This window comes from Pelobates fuscus, chromosome 4 (assembly GCF_036172605.1).
Source record: "Pelobates fuscus isolate aPelFus1 chromosome 4, aPelFus1.pri, whole genome shotgun sequence".
Taxonomy (NCBI): domain Eukaryota; kingdom Metazoa; phylum Chordata; class Amphibia; order Anura; family Pelobatidae; genus Pelobates; species Pelobates fuscus.
The window spans coordinates 378,669,761-378,688,309 of record NC_086320.1 but is presented as its reverse complement, the minus strand read 5'-3'; the positions used below and the strand labels follow the sequence as shown (position 1 = coordinate 378,688,309).

Here is an 18,549-nt window from a genome sequence, read left to right as displayed (position 1 = left end):
CGTCTGTGTGTGTGCATGTGAGTGTATGAGTGTGTCTGTCAGTGTATGATGAGTGTGTTTGTCAGTGTATGAGTGTGTGTCTGTCAAATCAGTAAGAGTATGTTTGTCATTGAGTCTGTGTGTGACTATCAGTGTGTCTGTCAATGAGTGTCAATCAGTGTGGGTCTGTCAGTGTCAATGAATGAGTGTGTGTCAGATCAATGAGTCTGTGTCTGTCAGTGACGTCTGTGTGTTTGTCATTGAGTGTGTGACTGTCAGTGTGTACAGAGTGTAGCGGAGCTCGGTACAGGAGCTTCTGTTTCCTGTACCTGGCCAGACGGACAGGAGGTGCTCACAGAGAGAGCACTCCCTGTCAGTTCGGCCGGGTACAGAAAACTGAAGCTCCTGTACCGTGCTCCGCTCTGCTACACTCTGTACACACTGACACACCAGGAAGGGGAGTGTGACCACTAAAGGGGTGTGGGGTGCACCAAGGGACAGGGAGGGAATGGGAGAGAAACACCAAGAGACAGGGAAAAGAGGGGGTAGGGGAGAAGAACACTAAGGGACAGTGAAGGGACCATTAATGGTCAGGGAGGGGAGAGGGGCTGGTTAAGAGGCACATAGGTGAAGATGTTTTTTTGGGGGGGGAGGGGAGGGGCGGAAAAATGCATCTTCGCCTATGTACCTAAAAATCCAAGCACCGGCCCTGGGTGGACGTATTGTATGTGTGAGGTGCACAGTATGTTGCTGTGTCCTGTGTGTATGTGTGAAGGGTGCAGTGTGTATAAGAGGGGCGCAGTGTGTGTGTAAGAGGGGTACTGTGTGTGTGAGGGTGTTCTTATCTGCCATCACATTCTATGTTTCTAATTTTCTTTGACTGTTAACTCACTGAGGGTTATTTTATATATATTATATATATTTGTGTGTGTGTGTGTGCTGTATATGTGTGTGTGTGAGGGTGCTGAGTGTGTCTGAGGGTGCTGTCTCTGTCTGAGGGTGATGTGTGTGTGTGTGAGGGTGCTGTGTGTGTCTGAGGGTGTTGTGAATGTGAGGGTTCTGTTAGTGTGAGTGTGCTGTGTGTGTGTGAATATGTTTATTTAAATTTAAATATGTATTTTTTTTAATTTTAAAAAAAAGTTATATTCCCCCCCTCCCTTCTTACCTTTAGCCTGGGAGGGGGGGCATGCTGCCATGGAGGGGGGGGGGGGCGTGCTGCCATCCCTTGTGGTCTTAGTGGTGAGTGAACTCTAGCCTCAATCTCGCGAGATCTGAGCATTGCCGTGGTAACCGCGGCAATGCTCCGACCTTGCGAGAGGAACCTGGTGGAGCTGCTAGAGCTCCCCGGCTTCTTTCCTGCCTCCCTCCCTCCCCAGCCAGTGGCCGCATATCAGTGCCTGTGGGCCGGTGAGGGAGATCTTTGATCTCCCTCACTGGCCCCGGAAATGCACAGAGCAGGGCCGGTGCTCGGATAGCGCCGGCTCTGCATGGGCCGACAAGGGAGATCTTGTGATCTCTCCTGCCGGCCTCGGTCTATGCTATTTGCCCGGTATGCCCGATGGCCAATCCAGGCCTGATGAGGGTCACTGGCTTCCCATATCCCCACTCCCTGGAGGCATGGCTAAGGCACAGATTACACATTTCCTGCTGGTCATAACGATTGATACAAGCAATGGGCACTGTGAATGGAAGTGGTCAGTTGACACTCTCAGCCAATTACAGCCAATCATTGCTGCTCAAATGAATGCTTCCACATTAGCCCAAGCAGTACAGAGGGGATGGTCTGCTGTGGACTCTCATTTAGCATTAAACTATTCAAATCAGTTAAATGCTGAATGGAAGGACACGCCAGGGGACTCCAGAGACTATAACCACTTCAATGAGATGAAGCATTTATGGGACAGTGTCCTCTAGGCGCATACTATAATGTAATCTGTTGTGCACACCGATGCCTGGGGTTTAGATGCAGGGATACTATAGCAGCAGGTTTGGCTGTAGCGGCAGGTTTGGCTGTAGTGGCAGGTTTTGCTGTTGTAACAGGTTCGGCTGTAGCAGCAGGTTTGGCTGTAGTGGCAGGTTTTGCTGTAGCAGCAGGTTTGGCTGTAGTGGCAGGTTTTGCTGTTGTAACAGGTTCGGCTGGAGTAGCAGGTTTGGCTGTCGTGACAGGCTTTGCTGTAGTCGCAGGTTTTGCTGTAGTAGCAGGTTTGGCTGTAGTGGCAAGTTTTGCTGTAGTCGCAGGTTTTGCTGTAGTATCAGGTTTGACTGTAGTAGCAATATTGCAGGCTGTAGTAGCCGGTTTGGCTGTAGTGGCAGGGTTTGCTGTAGTAGCCGTTTTGCTGTAGTAGCAGGTTTGGCTGTAGTGGCAGGTTTTGCTGTAGTCACAGGTTTTGCTGTAGTAGCAGGTTTGGCTGTAGTGGCAGGTTTTGCTGTAGTAGCCGTTTTGTGGTAGTAGCAGGTTTTGCTGGAGTAGCAGGTTTAGCTGTAGTAGCAGGTTTAGCTGTAGTACTCGTTTTGCTGTAGTAGCAGGTTTAGCTGTAGTAGCCGTTTTGCTGTAGTAGCAGGTTTAGCTGTAGTAGCCGTTTTGCTGTAGTAGCAGGTTTGGCTGTAGTGGCAGGTTTTGCTGTAGTAGCCGTTTTGCTGTAGTGGCAGGTTTTGCTGTAGTAGCCGTTTTGCTGTAGTAGCAGGTTTTGCTGGAGTAGCAGGTTTAGCTGTAGTAGTCGTTTTGCTGTAGTAGCCGTTTTGCTGGAGTAGCAGGTTTAGCTGTAGTAGTAGGTTTGGCTGTAGTAGCAGGTTTTGCTGTAGTATCAGGTTTGACTGTAGTAGCAATATTGCAGGCTGTAGTAGTAGGTTTGGCTGTAGTGACAAGCTTTGCTGTAGTTGCAGGTTTTGCTGTAGTAGCAGGTTTTGCTGTAGTAGCCATTTTGCTGTAGTAGCAGGTTTGGCTGTAGTGGCAGGTTTTGCTGTAGTAGCAGGTTTGACTGTAGTGGCAGGTTTTGCTGTAGTAGCCGTTTTGCAGTAGTAGCAGGTTTGGCTGTAGTAGTAGGTTTGGCTGTAGTAGCAGGTTTTGCTGTAGTATCAGGTTTGACTGTAGTAGCAATATTGCAGGCTGTAGTAGTAGGTTTGGCTGTAGTGACAGGCTTTGCTGTAGTTGCAGGTTTTGCTGTAGTAGCAGGTTTTGCTGTAGTAGCCATTTTGCTGTAGTAGCAGGTTTGGCTGTAGTGGCAGGTTTTGCTGTAGTAGCAGGTTTGGCTGTAGTAGCAGGTTTTGCTGTAGTATCAGGTTTGACTGTAGTAGCAATATTGCAGGCTGTAGTAGTAGGTTTGGCTGTAGTGACAGGCTTTGCTGTAGTTGCAGGTTTTGCTGTAGTAGCAGGTTTTGCTGTAGTAGCCATTTTGCTGTAGTAGCAGGTTTGGCTGTAGTGGCAGGTTTTGCTGTAGTAGCAGGTTTGGCTGTAGTGGCAGGTTTTGCTGTAGTAGCCGTTTTGCTGTAGTAACAGGTTTGGCTGTAGTAGCAGTCTTACAGACTGTAGTAGCCGTTTTGCTGTAGTAGCCGTTTTGCTGGAGTAGCAGGTTTAGCTGTAGTAGTAGGTTTGGCTGTAGTAGCAGGTTTTGCTGTAGTATCAGGTTTGACTGTAGTAGCAATATTGCAGGCTGTAGTAGCAGGTTTGGCTGTAGTGGCAGCTTTGGCTGTAGTAGCAGCTTTGGCTGTAGTAGTAGGTTTAGCTGTAGTAGCAATATTGCAGGTTGTTGTAGCAGTTTTGCTGTTGTAGTAGTTTTGGCTGTAATAGCAGGCTTGGCTGTAGTAGCCGTTTTGCAGGCTGGTATAGCAGTTTTGCTGTAGTAGCAGGTTTGGCTGTAGTAGGAAGTTTAGCTGTAGTAGCCGTTTTGCCGGCTGGTGTAGCAGGTTTGGATGTAGTATCAGGTTTGACTGTAGTAGCAATATTGCAGGCTGGTGTAGCAGGTTTGGCTGTAGTGGCAGGTTTTGCTGTAGTAGCCATTTTGCTGTAGTAGCAGGTTTGGCTGTAGTGTCAGGTTTTGCTGTAATAGCCGTTTTGCTGTAGTAGCAGGTTTGGCTGTAGTAGCAGGTTTGGCTGTGGTAGCAGCTTTGGCTGTAGTAGTAGGTTTAGCTGTAGTAGCAATATTGCAGGTTGTTGTAGCAGTTTTGCTGTTGTAGTAGTTTTGGCTGTAATAGCAGGCTTGGCTGTAGTAGCCGTTTTGCAGGCTGGTATAGCAGTTTTGCTGTAGTAGCAGGTTTGGCTGTAGTAGGAAGTTTAGCTGTAGTAGCCGTTTTGCCGGCTGGTGTAGCAGGTTTGGATGTAGTATCAGGTTTGACTGTAGTAGCAATATTGCAGGCTGGTGTAGCAGGTTTGGCTGTAGTAGCAGGTTTGGCTGTAGTAGCCGTTTTGCTGTTGTAGCAGGTTGGCTGTAGTAGCAGGTTGGCTGTAGTAGCCGTTTTGCAGGCTGTAAAAGCAGGTTTGGCTGTAGTAGCAGGTTTGGCTGTAGTAGCAGGTTCGGCTGTAGTAGCAGTATTGCAGGCTGTAAAAGCAGGTTTGGCTGTAGTAGCAGGTTCAGCTGTAGTAGCAGGTTCGGCTGTAGTAGCAGTATTGCAGGCTGTAAAAGCAGGTTTCTCTGTTGTCACATGTTTGGCTGTAGTAGCAGTCTTACAGACTGTAGTAGCAGGTTTGGCTGTAGTAGCAGCCTTACAGACTGTAGTAGCAGGTTCGGCTGTAGTAGCAGGTTCGGCTGTAGTAGCAGGCTATAAAAGCAGGTTTCTCTGTAGTCACATGTTTGGCTGTAGTAGCAGTCTTACAGACTGTAGTAGCAGGTTTGGCTGTAGTAGCAGCCTTACAGACTGTAGTGGCAGGTTTGGCTGTTGTAGCAGTCTTACAGACTGTAGTAGCAGGTTTGGCTGTAGTAGCAGCCTTACAGACTGTAGTGGCAGGTTTGGCTGTAGTAGCAGCCTTACAGACTGTAGTGGCAGGTTTGGCTGTAGTAGCAGCCTTACAGACTGTAGTAGCTGGTTTGGCTGTAGTAGCAGCCTTACAGACTGTAGTGGCAGGTTTGGCTGTAGTAGCAGCCTTACAGACTGTAGTAGCTGGTTTGGCTGTAGTAGCAGCCTTACAGACTGTAGTAGCAGGTTTGGCTGTAGTAGCAGTCTTACAGACTGTAGTAGCAGGTTTGGCTGTAGTAGCAGTCTTACAGACTGTAGTAGCAGATTTGACTGTAGTAGCAGCCTTACAGACTGTAGTAGCAGGTTTGGCTGTAGTAGCAGCCTTACAGACTGTAGTAGCAGGTTTGGCTGTAGTAGTAGTCTTACAGACTGTAGTTTTGCTGTAGTAGCAGGTTTGGCTGTAGTAGCAGGTTTGGCTGTGGTAGCAGCTTTGGCTGTAGTAGTAGGTTTAGCTGTAGTAGCAATATTGCAGGTTGTTGTAGCAGTTTTGCTGTTGTAGTAGTTTTGGCTGTAATAGCAGGCTTGGCTGTAGTAGCCGTTTTGCAGGCTGGTATAGCAGTTTTGCTGTAGTAGCAGGTTTGGCTGTAGTAGGAAGTTTAGCTGTAGTAGCCGTTTTGCCGGCTGGTGTAGCAGGTTTGGATGTAGTATCAGGTTTGACTGTAGTAGCAATATTGCAGGCTGGTGTAGCAGGTTTGGCTGTAGTAGCAGGTTTGGCTGTAGTAGCCGTTTTGCTGTTGTAGCAGGTTGGCTGTAGTAGCAGGTTGGCTGTAGTAGCCGTTTTGCAGGCTGTAAAAGCAGGTTTGGCTGTAGTAGCAGGTTTGGCTGTAGTAGCAGGTTCGGCTGTAGTAGCAGTATTGCAGGCTGTAAAAGCAGGTTTGGCTGTAGTAGCAGGTTCAGCTGTAGTAGCAGGTTCGGCTGTAGTAGCAGTATTGCAGGCTGTAAAAGCAGGTTTCTCTGTTGTCACATGTTTGGCTGTAGTAGCAGTCTTACAGACTGTAGTAGCAGGTTTGGCTGTAGTAGCAGCCTTACAGACTGTAGTAGCAGGTTCGGCTGTAGTAGCAGGTTCGGCTGTAGTAGCAGGCTATAAAAGCAGGTTTCTCTGTAGTCACATGTTTGGCTGTAGTAGCAGTCTTACAGACTGTAGTAGCAGGTTTGGCTGTAGTAGCAGCCTTACAGACTGTAGTGGCAGGTTTGGCTGTTGTAGCAGTCTTACAGACTGTAGTAGCAGGTTTGGCTGTAGTAGCAGCCTTACAGACTGTAGTGGCAGGTTTGGCTGTAGTAGCAGCCTTACAGACTGTAGTGGCAGGTTTGGCTGTAGTAGCAGCCTTACAGACTGTAGTAGCTGGTTTGGCTGTAGTAGCAGCCTTACAGACTGTAGTGGCAGGTTTGGCTGTAGTAGCAGCCTTACAGACTGTAGTAGCTGGTTTGGCTGTAGTAGCAGCCTTACAGACTGTAGTAGCAGGTTTGGCTGTAGTAGCAGTCTTACAGACTGTAGTAGCAGGTTTGGCTGTAGTAGCAGTCTTACAGACTGTAGTAGCAGATTTGACTGTAGTAGCAGCCTTACAGACTGTAGTAGCAGGTTTGGCTGTAGTAGCAGCCTTACAGACTGTAGTAGCAGGTTTGGCTGTAGTAGCAGGTTTGGCTGTAGTAGCAGTCTTACAGACTGTAGTAGCAGGTTTGGCTGTAGTAGCAGCCTTACAGACTGTAGTGGCAGGTTTGGCTGTAGTAGCAGCCTTACAGACTGTAGTAGCAGATTTGGCTGGAGTAGCAGTCTTACAGACTGTAGTAGCAGGTTTGGCTGTAGTAGCAGCCTTACAGACTGTAGTAGCTGGTTTGGCTGTAGTAGCAGCCTTACAGACTGTAGTAGCAGGTTTGGCTGTAGTATCAGCCTTACAGACTGTAGTAGCAGGTTTGGCTGTAGTAGCAGTCTTACAGACTGTAGTAGCAGGTTTGGCTGTAGTAGCAGCCTTACAGACTGTAGTAGCTGGTTTGGCTGTAGTAGCAGTCTTACAGACTGTAGTAGCAGATTTGGCTGTAGTAGCAGCCTTACAGACTGCAGTAGCAGGTTTGGCTGTAGTAGCAGCCTTACAGACTGTAGTAGCAGTCTTACAGACTGTAGTAGCAGATTTGGCTGTAGTAGCAGCCTTACAGACTGCAGTAGCAGGTTTGGCTGTAGTAGCAGCCTTACAGACTGTAGTAGCAGATTTGGCTGTAGTAGCAGTCTTACAGACTGTAGTAGCAGATTTGGCTGTAGTAGCAGCCTTACAGACTGTAGTAGCAGATTTGGCTGTAGTAGCAGTCTTACAGACTGTAGTAGCAGATTTGGCTGTAGTAGCAGCCTTACAGACTGTAGTAGCAGGTTTGGCTGTAGTAGCAGCCTTACAGACTGTAGTAGCAGGTTATGCTGTAGTAGCAGCCTTACAGACTGTAGTAGCAGGTTTGGCTGTAGTAGCAGGTTCGGCTGTAGTAGCAGTATTGCAGGCTGTAAAAGCAGGTTTCTCTGTAGTAGCAGGTTTGGCTGTAGTAGCAGCCTTACAGACTGTAGTAGCAGGTTATGCTGTAGTAGCAGCCTTACAGACTGTAGTTGCAGGTTCGGCTGTAGTAGCAGGTTCGGCTGTAGTAGCAGTATTGCAGGCTGTAAAAGCAGGTTTCTCTGTAGTCACATGTTTGGCTGTAGTAGCAGCCTTACAGACTGTAGTAGCAGGTTTGGCTGTAGTAGCAGCCTTACAGACTGTAGTAGCAGGTTTGGCTGTAGTAGCAGTTTTGACTGTAGTAGCAGGTTTTAGCCAGACAACTGTACTTACTTTATGTGGGCATTATGGCCCCACACAGTCAATATATTTTATATTCTAACTGCATGTTTAGGAAGCTGATTTCCTATAAACTCCTTTATATATAATTATAGTCAGCAAATTTTATAATTATACTTTTTATCTATCATTTGTGATAAATTATATTATTTCTGCTTCCTTGCTAATATTTCAGGCCCTATGTGAAATATTTCAAGATAAAGGATACATTGTGAAGCTCAGTACTTACCCTTCAGTATTTCTGGACAAAGGCTGAATGATAACATGATTTATTTAGTTATCTCTGAACAGCATCCTCTGTGTAAAAAATTACTGATTTGCCTTACCTTTACATACTAGCTATTCCTCCAATACAATAACTGAGGATGCAATCATTATTTTACTTTTTTTAGTGGAACAGAACTAATTAGTGAAGGGGTTGCCAAACATCTGGTGTACCAGGTTATACTCCTTTCTCTATAATCCCAAAATAAGACTTCAATGAAAACAAGGAGATGAGTCAATATATACATAAAATCAAAGAAATGTCATGAGGATTACTGTAATCATCACTTTGTGGTAACGGCTAATCCTACCCGGCTCGTGAAACTAATGAGCGCATACCAGATCAGTTATATTTGAAAGGTCTTATTTGAGATCCAGATGCTTTCACAGGGCATTTTGAAACCATTGGAACAAAATTACAAAATAAATATTATACTTGATAAATCGAGTACTACGTAATTTATTGTGTTGTTGATTATAAAAGTCGACATCTTGCTGCCGGGAGGATCTCTATGCCTGCTGAAATAGCTTACTGGAGATACGTATTACATCACTGTAAACGTGGCACTGGCTCATACGTGGTGTAGAGCTGTGGTTTTGGGCTGATTGAGCATGATAGGGACTGTGCTCTACACCCACTAGAATGATCCAGTTCGCCACTCCTTCAATACATGTCAATGACTGGTTAGCGTTGTAATATGTTTATCGGGAAAGTGGATTCATAATCTAGAATAAGTCTTTCATTTATACCAGTTAATTAAATTGATCATGTCTCTTGATATTTCCTCTACATAAATCAATTGAAAACAATCGTATTAATTCACTAGGGCCTGATGTTGTGTTAATAGAAAAGTGTCTCTCGAAGCCCATAATCACTCCTCAAAAAGTAGCCCCAACCTGCCCCCTTTACTCTGTTAATTAGTGAGAGAGAGAACCAAATCTTCAAAAAAAAGATTAAACACATCATGATACAACTAACTAAAAAAAAAAAAACAACAATAAAAATGTTTCACAAAAAAAAAAAATATATATATATATATATATATATTCTACACCTTGCAAGTGGGCAGGCTAAAGGTTACTTTTACACAGAGCAGTCCAGGTAGCAAAGTCCTTTATATAGTGTAGAGCACTGCGATTGGTTGGCTCCAGCATGTATTGCCTTATTAACCCCTTAAAGATGCAGGGAATTGTACAAGTTCGGAACCAAAAGAGAACCAGGAATTTTCACTATATGTCTGTTCAACCATAATCACTTCTTTCATATTAAATGTATCCACACTTATTATATACCATGATATCATTTTGTTCAGGAGAGACAGGGCTTTCATACCATGACAAACATTTATATACAGAACACAATTTAATATTAATAAAATCTAGAAAAGTGTGAGGAATTAAGAAATGTTATTTTCCAAGTGCATTTTAAATGTGAATGTCATAATACTGAGATGTTACTGTAAAAAATACACACATATTTGGATGTTGTGATATCCCACGAATACAACGGTGCCCCCCATGTACAGTTTTCATGGTGTTTTGGAAAGTTACAAATATAGGGCTGGCCCATTTCAGTTTATACACTTTGAAATTTGCCAGGTTGGTTTGCTGTGCCTATGTTGCCTTTGAGACAGTATGGCAGCCCAGGAATGAGAATGACTTCCATGATAGCATACCATTTGTGAATGTAGACAACCCAGGGTATTCAAAATGGGATATGTCCAGTCTTTATAACCACAATCACACGACTGTGATCGGCTGGATTGGCTGCTGGGAAACTGCCTGGGTTGACCAATAGTCCCCCTTATTGGATCTGACGAGGTGAGTATGATTCGATGTGGCTGCAGATGCACACATGTTAGGACGTATCATTACGTCCTAACGTTGTTAAAGCACATGCCGTACAGGATGTAATGTCCTAACAGTGCAAATGGGTTACTTTCAGTGCTATAGATTAGAACAGCACATTACTCTGTGTTCCGCCGCGTCACTGGAAGGGTTAGTGTAGTGATGTGTTTGTCTACACATACTAGGGTCCAGGCCCGGACTGGCCATCGGGCACACCGGGCAAATGCCCGGTGGGCCGCGATGGCCGTGGGGCCGAGGCCGGCAGGGGAAGGTCCCAGGACTTCCCCTGCCGGTTTATGCAGGGCCGGCACTATCCGAGCGCCGGCCCCGCTGTATTCCATGTCGGGCCGGTGGGGAGATCAAAGATCTCCCTCACCGGCCCACATGCTATCCAATGCGGCCGCCGGCGTGGAGAGAGGGAGGGAGACAGCCTGCCCGGAGAGAGGACCCGGCGGAGCTCTAACTTGCAGCTCCGCCGGGTTCCTCTCGCGAGATCCGGAGCGTTGCCATGGCAACGACCGGATCTCGCGAGAGTGAGCTCTAGCCCGCAGGCTAGAGTTCACTCACCACGAGGACCACCAGGGAACACTGCCACTCTGCCTCCCAGTCCCAGGAACCAGTCCCCCCCTCCCAGGCTAAAGGTAAGAAGGGAGGGGGGGACATAATGCCTGTTATTTTATTTGTTTACCCCCCCCTACACACAAAATCCATTCTAACATTTATACATCACTCACACCCATCACACTCAGCACTCTCACACCCATCTCTCACACCCATCACACTCAGCACTCTCACACCCATCACACTCAGCACTCTCACACCCATCACACTCAGCACTCTCACACCCAGCACTCTCACACCCATCACCCCCAGCACTCTCACCCCCAGCACTCTCACCCCCAGCACTCTCACCCCCAGCACTCTCACCCACAGCACTCTCACCCCCAGCACTCTCACCCACAGCATACACAGCACTCTCACACCCATCACACATAGCACTCTCACACCCATCACACACAGCACTCTCACACCCATCACACACAGCACTCTCACACACAGCACTCACACCCATCACACTCAGCACTCACACCCATCACACTCAGCACTCTTACACTCAGCACTCTCACCCACATAACACACAGCACTCTCACACTCAGCACTCTCACACCCATCACACTCAGCACTCTCACACCCATCACACTCAGCACTCTCACACCCATCACACTCAGCACTCACACACCCATCACACTCAGCACTCTCACCCACATCACACACATCACACTCAGCACTCTCACACCCATCACACACAGCACTCTCACACCCATCACACACAGCACCCTCACACCCATCACACACAGCACTCACACCCATCACACTCAGCACTCACACCCATCACACTCAGCACTCACTCAGCACTCTCACCCACATAACACACAGCACTCTCACAACTATCACACACAGCATTCTCACACACAGCACTCTCACACACAGCACTCTCTAACCCATCACACACAGCACTCTCACACCCATCACACAAAGCATTCTCACACACATCACTCTCACACACATCATACACAGCACTCTCACACACAGCACTCTCTAACCCATCACACACAGCACTCTCACACACATCGTACACAGTACTCTTACACACATCACACTCAGCACTCTCACACACAGCACTATCACACTCAGCACTCTCACACCCATCATACACAGCACTATCATACACAGCACTCTCACACACATTACAAACAGCACTGTCACACACAGCACTCTCACACACCACATTCTTACACACATCACACACAGCATTCTCACACACACCACTTACCGCACCCTCACATACCACTTACCGCACCCTCACACACAGCACCCCTCACACACAGCATCCATCACGCACACATACTGCACCCCTCACATACACACAGAACCCCCCCAACACACTGCACCACACACATACACAATAGTTCCAAACACACACATATATATACATACACACACACACACAGCACCCCTCACACATACTGCACCCCTAAACACATTACATTCCAGACACACACTAGATCCCTTACCCAACTCTGGATCATCTACACACATATAAACACTAGATCCCTATATACACTCTGAATCCGTTATAAACACACACTCACTAGATCTCCTACACATTCTGGGTCCTTCAAACACACACTAGACTCCTATACACATACACACACACACACACACACACACACACACTACACTCTTAACATATACACTCTGAATCCCCTATACACACACACACACACACACACACTAGATTCCTTGTAAGCAAACACATACTACACCCCTAAACACACACTTTCTACAAACACTACATCACTTATACACACACTCTATGGCCTGTTTGCACACATGCTACATCCCCTTTACATATATTCTCTACAGCCCCTAACCACATATGCATCACATTACACCACAGGCAGGGGTGTATCCTGGTTTTGTGCTGCCCTAGGCAGGACAAAACTCAGGCGCCCCCCTCACCCCCACCCCCCCCCCCCCCCGCCACCCCCACCCAACCCTTCCTCCGCCTTCTAAATACACACACACTGACAGATACGCATCCATTAGCTAACTGTTAGCTAATGGATGCGTATCTGTCAGTGTGTGTGTGTGAGTGTATGAGTGTGTCTGTTAGTGAGTGTGAGTGTGTCTGTTAGTGAGTGTGTCTGTTAGTGTGTGTGTCTGTTAGTGTGTGTATGTCAGTGTTTGTGAGTGTCTGTTAGTGAGTGTGTGAGTGTGTCTGTTAGCTGCTAACAGACACACTCACACACTCACTAACAGACACACTCACACACACTGACATACACACACTAACAGACACACACAGTCAGACACACACACACACTCTAACAGACACACTCTCACACACACACACTCTAACAGACAAACAGACACACTCACACTCACTAACAGACACACACTAACAGACACACTCACACACACTAACAGACACACTCACACACACTAACAGACACACACAGTCAGACACACTCACACACACTCTCACACTCACTAACAGACACACACACACACACACACTAACAGACACACTCACACACACTAACAGACACACACAGTCAGACACACTCACACACACTCTCACACTCACTAACAGACACACACACACACACTAACAGACACACTCACACACACTAACAGACACACTCACACACACTAACAGACACACACAGTCAGACACACTCACACACACTAACAGACACACACACACACACACACTAACAGACACACTCACTAACAGACACACACTAACAGACACACTCACTCACATTAACTCATTTTTTTTTTAATTTACCCCAGTCTCCTTACCTTTGGGAATGCTGGGGGGGTTCTCCCTCTCCCTGGGGTCTAGTGGGGCTGCCGGTCGGGCTGCTGGGCTGGTTGCTGGGCGGGCGGCTGGCGAGGGAGCACTTCCTCTGAGCTGTCTGCTCAGCTCCCTCGCGCGCCGCAGAGTGAGGCTGGGAGGCGGAGCCGGAATATGAAGTCATATTCCGGCTCCCAGCCTCACTCTGCGGCGCGCGAGGGAGCTGAGCAGACAGCTCAGAGGAAGTGCTCCCTCGCCAGCCGCCCGCCCGCCCGCCCAGCAACCAGCCCAGCAGCCACCAGCCCAGGATGTCTGTTAGCCGCAAGGCTAACAAGGCATTTGCCCTGGGCGTTTGGGGGCGGCTTTTTTTGCCGCCCCCTGGAAAATGCCGCCCAAGGCAAATGCCTTGTTTGCCTCGCGGCAAATACGCCCCTGACCACAGGCACAACATGTCTAAAACTAACCTTATTACACAATACCACACCACAATCAGCTCACTCTACACACACGCAATACCACAAGCAGACTCCAAACACATGCACAATACTCTTTCCTGGCATTTTTGTCTCCTGGTATCCAGTTATAGAGACACCAGAGACAAGTTGCAAGGAAACACAGTGCAAGCATGTTATTAAATTTGCTTGCACTGTGCAGAACAAATACAGTTTTTTTTTTCTCATGCTAGAGCTCTTCAGCAGAGCTCTGCGCATGGTCTGCCCTGGAAGAGCATTGAACCAACATGCTCACTTTGAGAGGGGGCGTGCTTGTCATTAGTGATGACAAAACACACCTCCTCTGACCCGCCCCCTTCTTAGTGGGCCACTGGGATAAAAAAATGCCCGGGCCGAATTTTTCTCCCAGTGCGGCCCTGCTAGGGTCTCATAGACCCCAGCATAACCCCAGTGTTATTATACTGTTTTAATATTTATAATTATTGAAATGAGTTCAAGTTTATTCATCATTACAGGATCGATCATATTAGCACTATATCTTATAGACTGTAACTTTGTCAGATATAGCATTTATTTATCCACCATGTGTTATTAATTATTAAAATGCATATGTACATAAAATCACCGGGGTTTATTGCCTAATAAAAATCTATAGATGACTTTAGAATGCTACAGCAAATCAATCAATAATAACCAATTTTACAAAAATAATAACGGAACCTTACTTTCAAAGACAAGATTCCACAAATATGTTCTACATTGAAAGTGACGCACAGAGCTCTGATTCTGAAATCAATGTAGATAACAGGCGTCTATGTGACATATCACTACAGTGCACATTAGAGTCTAATGCCAAATAACATTTTTAATGTACTAAGCTGATCAAAAATTGTGATGTAATTGGTTAAGAGTCTTATAATGTTTATGCCAAATTTCTAAAACAAATATTTTGTTCTCACTTTTCATTAGGGGTTCTTTGTCGCCATAATCTACTGCTTCTGCAATGGAGAGGTGAGTACCCTGTGTGTAATCTCTTTACTCTTGAACTTCCAGAACAAAGAGAGCACTTAATATTGGATTCAAATAATTGTCCATGTATTGAACACAGTTATCTATCATAATTCAACATGAAAAGAGTATCAATCCTTTTATAAGTTTATTATTGTCTTAAATGGATATCTTAAACATACCGGCAAACGTCTAACAAATCTTTCGTTTGATTTCGTAGAACAATTACTTATCATCAGATTCATATTTAGATGTAGGTTGATTTGCTGCCTGTTTGAACTACCTAACGCAGCACCAAACATTGTGGACTTAGTATTTCATAAATATAAAATCTTTTTATCGGTTGACTGTGTTGAAATTTTACTGAAATTCCTATGTAGTTAAACGATATACAAGAGATTTATAGGGACAAAATATGACAAGAGTTGGAGTGAAGATTAATGACAACTGAGGGGAAACAGCCATAGTATAAGGAGTACCCGCGCTCTCACGTGGTCCTCCACAGACCTTAGTGTTGTACTCTCACACATGCACAAGAGTACAACACTGACGTTGGATCCTGGCAAATGAAGCACCATGAGAGGACTGTCAGGAAGACCATGGTGGCAGCCACGAGGGACAGTTCACCAGCGTCACAAGGTTAACAGACACCCAGCCTTGCAATCACCATCGAGGCTCTTTGCAAAATATGCATTGAACTTGGACGGTGACAGAGCCAAGAGTTATCCTCCCTCAGCTAATTGTCATTGGCTGACAGGGAATCATGATTCAATTAGACAAGACTTAGATAGATTGTACCAAGGTCATAGTGACAGTTTATTGTAGGAGTTGGGAAGTCTCGCATAACCAATGTAAAATTTACACCTCTTTTATTATTATTGGCTAAAGTGTGGATTGTCAGGAATTCAAGGTCAATCGAAAGGGAATTTAACATTTAAAATCTAAATATTAAATATGTGAATCACCAGGTCAGCTGTATTGTCAGTTTAGCTATTTTGTGATAAAATGTGACATTCACTTTGAATACATTGCAATTGATAGCTCATTAAATAACTGTGTAAGGGTTTAATATATCAACTGTTCAAAAGATAATATGAAGACTTGAGTAAATTGAGTAATAGCAATACTATATAGGACATACGGCTGCAGACAATACTTCAAATACATAACGTTAGATAAAGCTGTTATATTGTAACGAGTGAGGGGGGGAAATATAAACCCTCAAACCGTTTGAACATTACCAAAACAATTGTTGCAATTTAAATCACATAAGATTTAAAAATCTAAATAAAAATAAAAATTTAGAATTGTTTCAGTTATTGAAAAAAAAAAAAAAAAGACTAATCGTAAATAACCATATTTAATAGATGATATTTGATACCTTTCCTTTCCAGGTGCAAGCCGAAATAAAGAAATCGTGGAGCAGGTGGACACTTGCACTTGACTTCAAACGAAAAGCCAGGAGTGGAAGCACCACATATAGTTATGGCCCAATGGTGTCTCACACAAGTATTACTAATGTAACTACGAGAGGGACCTTAGCCCTACACCTAAACACTAGACTTGTATCAGCAGCCATTAACGGCCATAGGAACTTACCGGGTTATGTAAAAAATGGCTCAATTTCTGAAAATTCTATACCTTCTTCGGGACCAGAACAATATAATAAAGATGAGGAATATCTAAACGGATCTGGAATATATGATGGCGAAAGACCAGATTCCGTTGTAGAAGAAGAGAGAGAAACTGTAATGTAAATATTTTGTCGAAGAACATAGTGGGCCAAGGAGACCTACAGTGGGTTCAAAGGAGAATTGCATTTCATGGAACAAAGAACTTGTTGTAAAGCAAACCAGCCAGTTGTGAATGTGAGCTGGTATTTATTTGCATACACTCTATTGTGACCTGCTTCCATTGTGGTAATGAAGTCTATGCCTTTCAACCATGAATGGTGGTTTCTTCTGAACAATGAGAATTAGTGCATTCAACTTACGACCTATTCCCTGAGAGCCTCAGAGCACAAAGGCCTCACTTAACGAATAATGATAAGGATTAAAATTATAATTTTTTATGATGTACTTGTGCATTATTTTCAATAACTTTTATAAAATATTATTTGGTTTATATTTTATTTTGTTTCAGTTTTTTCCCCTTTCTCTTGCAAGGATTTCTATATAATTTTAGAGGAGAAAAAAACAGTTTTGTTAGTATTTTTTGAAAACTCTTTAACTCATCCCGGACAACGGAGAAATTCTTTTCATGTAAATAGCCAGTTCAGGGCATTGCCCTTCTCTGAAGATAATCGCATCGGAACACGCCAGGGCACATCTTACCTAGTACCCAACTGATAATTTATAATCTACTTGACACAAATTCATACAGGGATAATTTGCTGGAAAAAAAAAAAAACACTGGCTCATAGTTTTCCTGATGAAAAAGATTTATATATTCTGACTTAAAAACTCGTGGAGAGTTTATTTGCCAAGTAGCCAGTTTCTTTATAAGACTTTAAAAAATGTAAAACACAACAGCTGTGACATAGCTTGGCTACGTTATCCCTAATTTTTCAGGTTAGCTGCCATTTTGTCAACTTATCGCTACTCACTGTTTAGAGAACAGACACAAGCTTAGCCTTTGTATTATCAGGAAAGTGAGAAACGCATTGGGTAAATATTATTAAACTCTTGCTCATTATTTTCTGGTAAAAAAAAAAAGCTAATAATTTATGCTAATTAAAGTTCACAGAGGCTTCATTTGTCAATCTAGTCCGGAGCCTGTAATTACCCTCCGCTTAGTGAGGAGAAGATTGCAATTAGTGTGGGTTAAGAGTTACCATGGATTCTTATTTATCAAGAAAATGCAATCAGTTGTCTCAGGAAAACAGTCAAAGATAAGTAGCTTGTCGAAAGCTGCTTCATACTGCATAGTATGCCATTAATGTAATGTACAGTACATATATCTGCTAATATATTTTTTGATCATATATCATATATATATATAAAATGATAAACAATGAGAATTATGGAGAATAATATATTGGAACAATGAAATATTCATATTTAGATAAAATGTAGTAGAATTGATATCCATAAAATCGTATGTTAGTGGCCCCCTTTAAGTTTTAGCCCCCCCAAAAAAGCACTCCTAATTAGTGATGCCACAGTTGTGCTGCTAACCCTGTGATTGCTGTAAGACTTAGCAATGCCTCGGTTTGAGCTTCTGATATCACATCAAAGGAGATCACATTATGGCTTTCAGATCAGGGAAGCATGTTAAATGAATATTTCAGGGCTGTTCTAAAGGCATCCCAAATTAAAATAATGACATGTCTTAATTTCTCAAGTCATGTTGCATAGTAAACATCTGAACCAGGTTAAATGAAGATTTTGTGTGCAATGTACAATATTTAAGATTCTCAGGGCTTCGTTATTTCTATTCATGGGCCAGACCATCAGATCAAGACAATCTGGTCTCATGAATGTGATTTTGTATCCGACTAAAGAAAGATAATTTTAAGGAAAAGTCAAATTATAAAAAGAGAATATTTATGAGATTGTGCTAGGCAATCACAAAGTCGCACAAATGTCCAGCCTTATCGAACAATAAGCCCGGCTAATAACCTGCGAAAAACATTTTCATTCTTTGTAATATTTTTTTTATTTCCTAAACAACATTCTGTGTTTGTTTCTACGTGAACTCTGAAGGCTTGTACCACCCCACTCATGTTTCACAATGCCTGATCACTTCACTTGATAAGTTATGATAACAGTTTCTTGCTTGGTTTGTTTAGGATGAGATCCTTGGTCACCATACTTGTGATCTGAATTGGTGTTTCATATTGTTTATGATGTATTGATATGCAGATGGCAGATAC

At 44.3% G+C, this 18,549-nt stretch overlaps 1 protein-coding gene across 1 annotated transcript in view; it reads left to right on the top strand.

Annotated features, from left to right (window-relative positions):
- The window catches only part of PTH1R (parathyroid hormone 1 receptor), a 313,629-nt gene extending 296,830 nt beyond the window's left edge, over nucleotides 1-16,799 (top strand). The window contains exons 13-14 of the mRNA XM_063452826.1: nucleotides 14,637-14,678; nucleotides 16,070-16,799. Of these exons, the coding sequence (XP_063308896.1) occupies nucleotides 14,637-14,678; nucleotides 16,070-16,432 (405 nt within the window). The 3' untranslated portion in view covers nucleotides 16,433-16,799. The remainder of the gene's footprint in view (nucleotides 1-14,636; nucleotides 14,679-16,069) is intronic.
- Nucleotides 16,800-18,549: the final 1,750 nt, after the last annotated feature.